Below are 12702 nucleotides of genomic sequence, written 5' to 3' on the forward strand. Positions count from 1 at the left end.
ATCTTGCACCTCATCTCGTCTCCCGGCCGGACTCTGTTCAAATCCTCCTCCTATACTCCTCCTCCACCTATAGGTCATTCGTGTCAAATCGTGTCCATGGTAACACAGCACAAATCCATCTTGCAGTACATTTCGTGACTTCCGTCCATCATTCTAAAAATCTTCATGATAATCATGGCGACTTCTTGTCTCTTTACTTTTTATTCTTTCTTTTTTGCGAGGCTTAAAATCTCTATATTTACACATATCATTTTGGAAAAGAAATCATGATTCCTCTCCAACAATAATAATTCCTTTTCGTGCAGTTCACACGGGTGAAAAACATCCCATGATTACGCAATAATACAACATCAATAGATATCATTGGTCATCATGCCTTTTTTGCATTTCTTTCTCTCCAGCGTAGGAGTTCCTTTGGTAACACTGACCATTCCGTGGGCATGGCTACTACATACAGTCAGAGTGTGTCCAAGTCTTTCAATGTCTCACTGATCTAGAGTTAACAGTCCAATGAACACTGACAGGTGTACAGACGTGAACCAATACTCGCGATTTCAAGCAGCATCGTCCTGTTCGGTCCCGACTATGACGTACGAAAGATAACCCACTCTGATTGGTCGGTCTCCGAACTGTACATGATGAAAGCACTATAACGCAAAAATTCCCTCTGCAAGCGATATATATACACGAATACTTTGGGTCTTCGATGACTGGGCCTGATCTGGAGAACCCCAGACTCGAAATGTAACAAAAGAAAAGGAAATCTTTGTACAGAATTCTTTTACAAACATAAAACATGTTCTCCATTAAAAAATGGGCTAAAATCAACATTTTTCTCGTCTTTTAACAAAGGTCCGATCCACAGATACATCCTCTTGCTCCTATCTGGCAGAAAATTGCTACATCATCGGCTGCGTGTAATTTCTCCTCGGATCTATGCCGCCCATCATGGTCATTGCGGAAGGGTCATACGGGAACTGCCCATTCGTCCGGCCCATGTACGACGTCAGTCCGTTGGCGCAGTAGCGCGAGTCCCTCATGTATGACGTCATGTCACGTGAATAGGGCGTGGGCCTGGTGTTGGACCGGAAGTAGCAGCTGCCGTAGTTGTACTGACCGTCCGTGGCTGGATATGACGAGTACGTGGCGTCCCCGGTGATCGTGCCGTTGGTCATCGAGCAGGGCGGGGCGGCGAGGTCGGGAAAACCTGGGTTTGGGTTGATAAGGGAGGCCGTGTTGGCGAGGGCCGAGGTGCTGTTGTCTGTTGACATGGGCGGCGTATTGGCGTTGCCTACGGACGGAGTTACTTGCTTCTCAGAATCTGTACATGTGAATGTAGATAATAGTTCAAGCAGTCAGACTCTTCTAACGACAGGTAAGCTCCTGAACAAAAAAATAAATAAATAAATAAATAACGTGCAAGTAATTTACAACAAACACAGACACTACGGCAATTTGTGTTTGTTCTCTTAAAACGTATTAAAGAAAATCCCCAGCTAAAAAATACTCTCATTGGTTTCTATCACATACAGAAACCAGAATTAACACAGAATTACAACGGAGTCGGAGATTTACCGAGTGGTTAGACTTGTATTCCATTGAATTAATTTCATGACACACTCGGTTCGCGAAATTAATTGGGTTCATACAGTGACGTCACTATGCCATAAAATTGACAGACTGTATTTCCGACATACATTTATCGATTATGAATCATTTCATAATTAACAATTTCACAACGGCATTAATATTGATAGAACCATTGAAACATTGGAAGGAATAAGAGGCATTAGAGAGTAGGGAAAGTTGATAGTAAAACATAATTATTCTTACTGTGTTCATTCTGATGCTGTGCTCTTTGCACGGGCCGGCTCCGCGTGATGCCGACGATTTGCAGCGAGCTGGGACGGTGGTGGTTGCGGGCTCGCGGCCCGTTGCCGTGCGGGAGGATCTCGATGATGCTGTGGAAGACAAGGATGGTATACGAACAAGACAACACGATGAACAATATGTAAGGAAAACGCTCAAAGAAAGGAGAGAATAATATGGTTAGAGGCTGACAATGTTATGCGACGCGGATGTACGGCTCTATATTATGAAGCGATCGAGTTACAATAGTGCTTGAAAAATCGTCCATGCAAAGCGGGATTTTACCCTATAGGCAAAAACATTTAGATTCAGTAGATGCAGGGACCAGGAGAACGCGTCAGTGAAAGTTCGGGGAATATTGGACGATCGGTTCAAAAGTTATGAATTTTTAAAGTTAAGGTTAAATCCTTGTGGTGCGACCGCTGGATAAGAAGACTACAACAATTAGTGACGTCACAGTAATGAAACGACATTTAGAAAATACAGAGAGAATTCCACAAAATTTATTTTTAATGAGAATACTTGTTGCTGACATAATCATTTTTATGAGTAATCCTTCTAAATCCTTCTGCCTTCAGAAGAAGGTAAGTCAGTTGCTCTTTCATTATGGAAGAAAGGGAAAATAATGCTGTCCAACTGTTTGTACATTTAAATATTTTGTTTGTGTCACTTTCAAGCTACGAATAACACTTTTCCACCAATGATGGCGGCTATCTCACGAGGTTTACCACATTGATGTGGTGTTCTGGTACTTAGCAGCTCCTCCTCCTATCGAATGTGGCGATAAGTATACCTCCCGTGCTGGCATAATGATTAATGGAGGACCACGTGAGCATGTTATCGTGAGAAGGGTGCTAATTGTTTCTACCACCACCACGGCACCATCCCGTGGGCGTCATTTGGCGGAAACGTGATATGCAACCAGTCTTTGCGTTTTTTTTTTTTCACTGGGGGCGTTTTGAGATACATTAGTGGAGTCACGTGCGCGCAAGAGGACTTCCCTTTCACACAATGTGCCTAAGAATGTCTCCGTAAAATGTTACCACTACCTCATGACGTTAAATAGACTTACAAAATATTAGAAGAAATAACTAGCTTATCAAGACTCACTGAAAAGGTGAGAATGATAGGTTAGTTCTGAATATAAAGATAATTATGTCACACCATCAATAATTTCTTATGGCTAATGGACAATGGTTGTAAATAAATAAAATAGGTATAAATATATATATATATTAGATATATTCATATATATATATATATATATATATATATATTCAAAGAACATTCAAAGACTTGATCGATAGTAGAGTTGATGGATTTATCTTCCCTATCATCATAACACACACCCACACACACACGCGCGCGCGAAATAGAGCGGATGTTTAATTCGAAGAATTTGAACTTGATTAAGTAAGATCAGTAGAGCTGTACACAATGCCTAGACTTGGTAATATCATTTTTGTCTTCAACCACGAAGAAGTGCCTTCATCCTATTAAAAGAATAAGGATATTTTCGGTTTGTGCAAACAATCATCTAGGTCGCTTGTTTTCAGTAACTTTAAAAAGAAAAATCAAGACGTAATAACATGCCTGATATCCGTATCGTATGAGTTCTTATAACTAATTAGTCATAAGAACATCGTTCCATTTTATGAGCTTCGAACATGGTAAAAATCAAACAAGCATTTTTACCCAGTATATCCTAACCACCCCCTATTAGACTGACATTACTAATCTACAAAACAATTCCATTTTAGCCATGGCATCATATAAGGTATTAAATGGGATCCCCTAATATCATCATAAAAGGGTACACAAAACAAAGAAATCAATGGAAAATGAATATTTCTCGAGTAAATATGCGGCTGAGTGACATCGAAGAAAAAAACAGTCAAAACATACAAATTCAGAAAAAAAAAATCTTTTTGAACTAGATGAAATGATATGGGGGATTAATTCATTCTTGCATGTCAAGGAAAATGGGGAGAAGATTGATACAGCCAGCCAATGAGACGCTTGTTACTCTGATGTTTATGACACTTGTTATTTTAATATTCATGGCCGCTTAAGGACCAAATAATCAATTTCAAGAAGTTACATTTATCTTTTGGTTTGATTTCCTTTTCTTTTTCCATTTGAAAGAGTATTTGGAAGGATTCAGAGAGTCGCGGGAATGCAAGTCGAATAATATTTTCTGTGATATCAATCTCTTCATGAATGTATAGATTAAGTTTAGTTTGGGTTAAGCTTATCATCTAACGCATTGTTCACGAATAAACTATTTAGAGTTGAAATGTAACGTTATCACTTGTATTGGTTAACGTCTTCATTTCAAATTTTGAGCCTTTCACTACATGATGCCTTATGTTGAAAGCACATTTACAGCTTGAAATTAAATAAAAGTTAGGCGAAAACAAACGGAATTTGAATTTTGTCTTCAAAATGTAATGGTGTTTGTGCAAAACAAAACAAAAAATGTGGTTAAAATCTTTCCCAAAGTTTGTAACGCCAGGGGGAAAGATGCAAATAAGAAAGTACAATGTATGCATTTTTGGGTTATTTTGTCGATCAAAAGTTTTGATGAGAGAGCAGGGGGTGAAAATGGATATTAGTAAAATAAATGATAATGATATTAGAAAAGATAAAATATTCAAATTACCGGGGGCAGCTGTTCTTGTAGTTGGACGCAGCTACCCCCAGATCACGACACGGCCCATAACTGAAAATAATCAAAACCAAATAAAATGAGGAAATTATATAGGAGGCCTCTTTACAGAAACAGAAATAACAAAACAATAATAACACAAAAATAAATAAATGTATAAATAACATGACAATTAACAGAACATTGCTGAAATTTCGCGGTACAGTTTACAAGTGGCATCAATAACTTTCCATACTCACTGTATTTTCATTCTAGACATGTCAAAAAACAACAAAAACAGAAGAAAACACACAAGTGAATACTTCATTGGGGAACGCCGACCAATTCAATATGGTCTGCATCTGATTAACAGTGAAAGTGGATTGTCGAGGTGGAAAAATGGGATATGACCAAAATAAACTGTGTTCCATTTGCGGTATTTTGGGGCACAACTTTTCCCTTCGCAACTCAATACACAGCGTGTGGCATGAGAACACAGCACCAACACAGGTAAACAAATACTCCTCAATGAAATAACTGCTAACCCAGAGAGATTCCTATTTTTTTTTAACTTCAAACAAATCCCGTGCGAAATGGCTGTAATCTATACAGGGATGGTATTGATTTGGTTGAGATGGGGGCTCACATTTTTATGGTGATTTTTTAGATAATGACAGACTTCTCATGGAATATGTAAGAGCACATCATTCTAAAAGGAATTCAAAGTCTATTTGACAATGTTTGATGAAAATTGGTTTGAAATGGCTCATATATCTAAATCAAAGCAACCCTAATGGACCCACCTTTTATTAGGATCGCTGTATTCTACTTCGATTTTGGATATCTCAGCCATTTCAAACTCGCTTGTCATCAAATAAACTTTGAATTCCTCTTAGAATCGTATGTTCTTCATAAAGAGATTTCTAAGTACCTCGCAAAAATTTAAAAGCTGAATCCTCATCTCAACAAATACTATAACATCTCTCTAAGGTACTTTTACTTCCTTTCCTGGACCGGAAGGGACATTGGGGGGAGGGAGTGAAATATTACGCAAACCGTTAACTCACCAGTCGTCTGGATCGCACTCTCTGAAGCCTTTGGCGAAAGGATTACTGGCGATCTTGAGTTGTGTTATCTGCGAAGAGAATAATAATCATGTCAAGAGATAAGTCCAGATCAATCAAGGCCCACATATCTGTCATGATGGAAATCATCTATAATATATAATGTAAGCTTCGAAATGAATAAGGAGTTACCGATGTCTTCAATAATAAAAAAGAGAAATATGAATAAAACCCTTACATATAATTTTGAACTTTTTCACTGAATTTGAAAAGAAAAAAAAAACGTTACACACACACACACACACACACACACACATATATATATATATATATATATATATATATATATATTATTTATATGTACGTTTGGAAAAATGAGATGTAAAAATGATTTTCTCATTATACTAATAAAAAGATTTAAATGAAAAAAAAATGATATCATCTTGACCTTGAATAGAAACTTTGTTAACCAAAAAATCCATTTTGAAAAATAAGATTTGATTTCGAACTTTTGAACCAAATACGAGAAAAACCAAAAAGAATGGAAAGCAACGTTGTAATTAAACATTCAAACAAAACTACTGAGACGTAACAAAACTAGATTGACACAGCAATACATTTTGTTCAACTCTAAAATTCCTCCTTAAGTATCAATGATCAAAAAGAGTGTATTTCAAAAGCCAAGCAAAAGCCTGAATCTAGATTTTGAGCTTCTGCACTGATTTCGAAAAACGCTGGTATACTTTCGTCTTTTTTTTTCGTGCTTTCACTACAACGAATTTCAACAATAGCTGCAATCAGCTTTGAGATAAAGCAGTCTTAATGAAATATGGTCATTGCTATCAACACGCTTTATGCATTCCTTGATATACATTTTAATAGACTGAGTGTTCATATCGAAAATAAAAGGCTGCTCAGCAAATCATGGGACACTCGCTCGAGCTGATTTGGTGAATGAACACTCATTGGTACAGAGTTGCAGAATACTCTCAGGAGAAACGAACGCGAGAGAACGAGGGACCTAGTCCAGCGGGGTGTCATGATTTTGAGGAGCTATCGCCCCTCAAAGAAAAGGGAACAAAAAGCAATGTGAAAATAATATATTCCATAACCGTGTAGGTTTCAGCACTTCATCGAGTTCATGAATATCATGCACTCCTAAAAAAAATCATCTCCGATGCTTTTTAAAAAAAAAATTTTCTTTGTACCAATACAGAGAAAGAGTGAACGGATTTCGACAAATTTCTATCTAAATTGTTAGAAAATTATGCATAAAAAAGTACGTGCAGAAAACACGGAGAGAAGAGCTATACGACTCATCCGGTCGTATCTTTCATACACCAATATCACCTGAGCGATCCAGTTGACCAGACAAGTTTTATGTCACACACGTATGGATGAATCTAAATTCACGTCGATATACGACATGTAAGTCATGATTAAAATTCGGACCCTTTCCCCTCTCCCCACCCCCCCCCACCAAGCCAGTAGTTCCTTTTAATCACCCGAATTTCCCGCCTTTGAGATTTCAAGTAATTGGCTGGACAATCGCGCCCAGGGGGTGGTAACCTCCTTCGACGGACATCGAACACAATCCGCCATCCGCAATAGGCCAATTAACCAATTAGCACGGTAATTTAGACGTAATAGATTCCTACTGTCACGTGGTCTGATATGACCGGAGCCTGTGTGTGTCATAATATACTGGGTTGACGCGCTCATTCAGACGGCTAACCATTTTGGCGGTAAAAATTCTCATTTGACTTTAACGGTGTAATTGTGTACATTGGATAACTGTTATGACGTCTCGTGTGTTTTCGAGTCCTGAATTCGTAAACCGCATGCAAGGAACTATGGGTAACTTAAAAAAAATGTTCTTAATGAGTCACAAGATAGACAAATCAATATGAATTTCAGTAATGGACAGTGTCATCGCTTGGATGAAAAAAAAAAATTGAAAAATAACTGGTATGACTGGACCGGAAGTGATTTTAATTTATGCGTTTCAAACATGAACTAACCATATCTTCCAGCATTCGCACCGTACAACTTTAACACCCCCTCCTTTAACCCACTGAAGACTAGTCCTGACTATACTCAGGCAGGTGTCTGTAGGAATAGCATGTTATAGCATAATCAGTTCGTCCTCAGTGGGTTAAAACAAAAGATTCTAGGTAGGAAGAGGGACCCCAATACTGTCATCTTTCCCTGCAGCCTGCGGGCGCAAGGGTGCGATCGGCGAAGAGGCGCCAAGCATAATTCCTCGGCGCGAAATCCGATACAATATCTATTTTCTTCTATTGGGGGCAAACGGGAAAAAGCAAAACAATATTCATGTTGGGGCGAACCGTGGCACCGATGACGGACTGAAAGTAGGGAAACGTGATGAAAACTGTGACAAAATGAGGAAAAATAGAGAAAGAAAGCGAGAGAGGGGTGGGGGAAAGAAAGATGAAAGGTTGGAAGAAGGGGAGATCATGCAGCGGAAGATGGGAGTTTAAGTGTTTGATTGGAGTCCCTGCGGTGGAACCTGACGAAGTTGTTTTGTGATTGGATAGGGGATCATACGGGGGAGTCAGGTCTATTATCTGATGGGGAACATTGTTTCCCCCCTCTGATCCTTGAACCGTGAGAAAAAAAAAATGGTGACATATTTCCCTCTGGCCAAAGATGCCAGTATATTATTATCTTCCTCAACATTATCAGCAACTTTTTTTCGTCGTTGTAAGTTCAGCTTGTTTAATATTTTCTCATTTCATTTGCCAATACTTTATGTAGTTCCTATTCTTATGATTTCATCTATAATCATTCGTCAGCTTCATTGTTACTATCCATGACATTTTATTGTACCATGTACATAGCTCCCATAATTTAATCAACATCCTTCTCTCAATCACAATGTTTTACCGAATGAGACACACGAGAAGCACCGAATATAACAGCTATACTCTGTATCCTTCAATAGTTTTTGCTATACATACTATGGATTGGTACAAAAAGGTTTGCACCGTTAACTTGTTTTCATTATCCTATAGAGTGTGAATTCAGTGATTGGTTTATCAGTTCATGACGTCAGACTAAAGTTCTTGACACATCTCCATGCATGGGACAGGGCTACAATGCGCACTTTGTCAAGACAAACTGTCAAGTAAAAGCCGACACTCTGCTACGCCATTCTTGTCATATTCCTTCTCCTCTACCACACACCCTTGACATACACACATACCCACATACCCACTCACACATATATATACACACACACACACACACACACACACACACACACACACACACACACACACACACACACACACACACATACTTATATACACACAAAAAAAAAAGAGAAACAAAAACACGAAGTAATATAGAGAGTGCAGACGTCGCGCTTTTGGTTCTGGAGTGGGGAATAATGCGAATTCGCAGCCAAAATAAAAACACTGACCCCATTATTTCCGTGTTTAGATATACCCCCACCCCCCGGAAAAAAAAAGAAAAAGTAAGAAGGAAAATAGGGTCATCTGGAATACCACACATTGTACTCTCTTCACATCGGAAGGCATGAGATTGGCTGTTCCATAAGAGCCTGGACTCTTATGTGTCGCTTTTGTTGAGATTCATATTTCTTTCTTCCCTCGACCCCCCCCCCCCCCCACCAAACCTGCCTCATTGCCATTTCAATCGTCCCTGCGTGTTCAAAGGCTTTCGACATCGATATGGTAGTCAATCACCTCATTCACATAATAAATGGCGAGGTAAATAACTCTTCAAATGGCATAGACAATTGGACCACAACCGAAATGTACAGTTTGGCTTAGTATAGAAGGAGAATGCCAAAGTCGCAGTATAATATATACACCATAATCCTATCAATAAAAAGGTGGAGAATTGAGTAACGAAGAACACAGTAAAAGAATATACACACAATAAGCAGTAATGCATTTATGACATTGCCACCATCGCACTGTATAGGCCTACACCTAAAAAAAAGTGCATTTCTCTAAACACACATACGGCACAGACATCCAAAGGCCTCGAAACAGAGCAGTGGCGGGAAGGAGAGAGATAGGGAAAGTAATACAAGGAACGAAAGAAGCTGCTCTTGAAGACTTACCCTGTGATTCTGGTAAGCTGTGACAGCCGTGAACTGCGTCTCGGAGAAGATGAAGCATTTGAAGTCACGCTCGGGAGCGTTCTCGAAATCCTTCCGGCCACTTACGTGGACGACGTGGAAACGAGGTTGGTAACGATGCATCGAGTTGAGAATAATCTGAGGAGAAAATAGATTGATACGCGGAACTCATCAATTCAGTACACGTTGAACCATTTTGTTTTTGGCTATTGTAAAGTTATATATTAAGTAACTTCTCATTTTAAGCAACATTCAAAAGACAAATAAGACAAAAAATTTACGTTGTCATTACATTACTGTAAGGTTCATCAAAGTTTAAACACATACATACATACATACATACATACATACGTACGTACGTACGTACATACACGTACACATTTTATGGAAATAAAACAAATACAAAGGTGTTATTCAGTAAAATGCATCTAGATAAGTACGTAGGCCCTATATTTTATAATATAAGCACACTATTAATTCATGCGATATAAAACTGTTCAGCCTTTTGGATATCATATCCGTCTAATCCGTGTAGGCTACTTTTCTTTTCACATATAATCTTTCCAGTTCGCGTCATAATAATTCAGTGAGATTACATGATATTGCCATAATGTTGTCATTGTTTGCAGCATCCTTCTCTGAAGTCATTGGATATTTCATAACCATCGTTTCACAACCAATTGGAATGTGCATAAAACTCACACGATGCCGACTGATTAAGGTAACATGATGGGTAAAACTCTTCTTTACAAAATAACATTCTGAAGTAAGAATAAAATCTTGATTTTTCATTCCAATGTTCGAATCTGACTGACGTTGAACGATACAATACTTAACAGTTTTGTGTAACACCGCTATTTTGTTGATTTATTTGTGGCTTGTTTGTTTGCTTGTTTGATTGTTCGTTTGTTGTGTCCACTCACGTGGCCGTTGTCGTCCAGTAAGTTGTTGGTCAGCTTGAGTTTGTCGAAGGAGACGATCTGCTTCATCCACATCGCCCCGCGGGCGGGCGAGTCCGGGTGGACGTGTATTCTCCCCGGCATCTCCGGGTCGGCCTTTCCTGCGACCAGCCAGCTGGAGCTGTGGAACGCGTAGCGATAGCGTTTGTCGTCGACCTAATGACCACCACAACAACAATCATAATGTATTGTTTTATTGACTGCGTAAAGAAATGATTGGGTTTCTAGCCATTAACTGTATACATGCAAAGTCAACAACTTTCGTAATGAATTAGTTTACTGATCTCTTTAAAACGAAAACAATCAGAAAGGGATCGGCTTATCGGATTTAAAAACGATAATTACGAAATAGCATACTATAGTCGCTGTTTTCAAACAACAGCGACAACAATCACAGCAATCTTTAAATATATAAATCATAGTATTGTTCCCATAAATATTAAGAACACGTCATAATCATAAAACAGATCATAATAGAAGCCTAAACGTGATGTAATCCCACCCGTCATCACAGCATGATAACATGATGATTTTCGACCACGGCTGAATTTATTCTTGGCAGCAACCACGTATAATGGAATGTATGTTTCTACTTCTTTTGATTTCCTTTAATTTACACATTTTAAGTTCCTGTCAAAACGTATCACTTCACTGTAAACGTTAATACTTTGTTCCGACCACTATTAATTCAATTTCAATTTTCAGTTAAAAAAAGATTAATTATTTCCATCGTAAAAAAATGCATCAAAGTATGCATTTTTTTTTGTCGGTTCATGTTATTGAGCAATTTGAAAAAGAAAGAAAGAAAAGAAATACAGATCTTAAGATATAATACAAACGTGCGGATAATTATATATGACTGTATGACAATAGTTCCATCGCTGTTAGGAAATCAGTCCACTCGTCGTGATCAATATCAAAGGAAAAAAATCAAACTATAGTTAATAGATGTCAAATAAAGCCACGTATTAAACCCTAAGATATTAAGGAATTCAAGTCAAGATTTTTTCCTTAGTTTTTGTTAATCTTGATAGAATTGACTCCCCTATATTAATATAAACGTCCCTGAGTATTTAGCCCCTGCATTACGACAGAAAAATTGTATGAACATAGCGCATATATATACTTACCGGAACAAAATCCATCATTAGGATGTACTCTGCCATTGGATCCATTCCCGAGATCTTTACCTGAAATGTTGGGAACATTCGCCTGTGAAGCAAGATAAAAGATGACACCCATGAATGTACCTGTCACGGAATTTTAGAACAACTAAAGTGTTAAGTTAACTGTCATTTTGCGTCTTTTGAGAAAGATGAACCTTGCATTTTTAAAGATATAAACTAACGGCATTTTAAATATCTTACGTGGTATTGGAATTAAGGCTGAATTCACGGCAATGGTCGATGCAATGAACTGGCATCGAATGATACAGAGTAATAAAAATATCATAAAATAACCTCATTTTCACTGCAATTGGTACTGAAAATTGTCGTTCAAGTTATCGCTGAGACCATTTTTAGATCATTCACGGATTTCAATAGATGACTTATCACGGGTGCAACCACGATTTTTCATCTTCAGTGAGAATGGAATGGAGTACATCGATGTTAGGTGTGTTGGAATGTTTGTATTTGTATTCACCTGATGTGAAATACAAGTAAATGTATCATCACACTGTTTGGAGAGTGCGCTGATTTGAATAAAAGCAATTATCATTTCATTTCATTTCATTTCATTTCATTTCATTTCATTTCATTTCATTTCCACAACACATAACATTTGCATAGACACATAATAACACAAAATCATACAGTCAACAGTAACAGTCGGCGGTATTTTCGTACAGCATATGTGCATGTGTACGTGTGTGTATATGGTGTTGTTGTTGCTGCTGCTGTTTTGTGTAGTTGTTGTTGTTGTTGTTGTTGTTGTTGTTGTTGTTGTTGTTGTTGTGGAATGAATGTCTAGTTAATGCATCCAGTCTGGTCTTAATCTCCGTTATTTTTACTGTGACCTTTCAGGTGTAGC

At 38.1% G+C, this 12702-nt stretch overlaps 1 protein-coding gene across 1 annotated transcript in view; it reads right to left on the reverse strand.

Moving 5' to 3' along the window:
• Nucleotides 1-899: 899 nt before the first annotated feature.
• Nucleotides 900-12702, reverse strand: part of LOC139732838 (uncharacterized) — a 71231-nt gene continuing 59428 nt past the window's right edge. Inside the window, exons 3-9 of the mRNA XM_071643679.1 lie at nt 11802-11883; nt 10636-10827; nt 9695-9850; nt 5584-5651; nt 4532-4591; nt 1837-1961; nt 900-1333 (exon numbers count right to left, since the gene is read on the reverse strand). Of these exons, the coding sequence (XP_071499780.1) occupies nt 900-1333; nt 1837-1961; nt 4532-4591; nt 5584-5651; nt 9695-9850; nt 10636-10827; nt 11802-11883 (1117 nt within the window). The remainder of the gene's footprint in view (nt 1334-1836; nt 1962-4531; nt 4592-5583; nt 5652-9694; nt 9851-10635; nt 10828-11801; nt 11884-12702) is intronic.

Source organism: Diadema antillarum, unplaced genomic scaffold (genome assembly GCF_040938485.1).
Source record: "Diadema antillarum isolate AM-2024a unplaced genomic scaffold, OU_Dant_1.0 seq00000454_RagTag, whole genome shotgun sequence".
NCBI lineage: Eukaryota > Metazoa > Echinodermata > Echinoidea > Diadematoida > Diadematidae > Diadema > Diadema antillarum.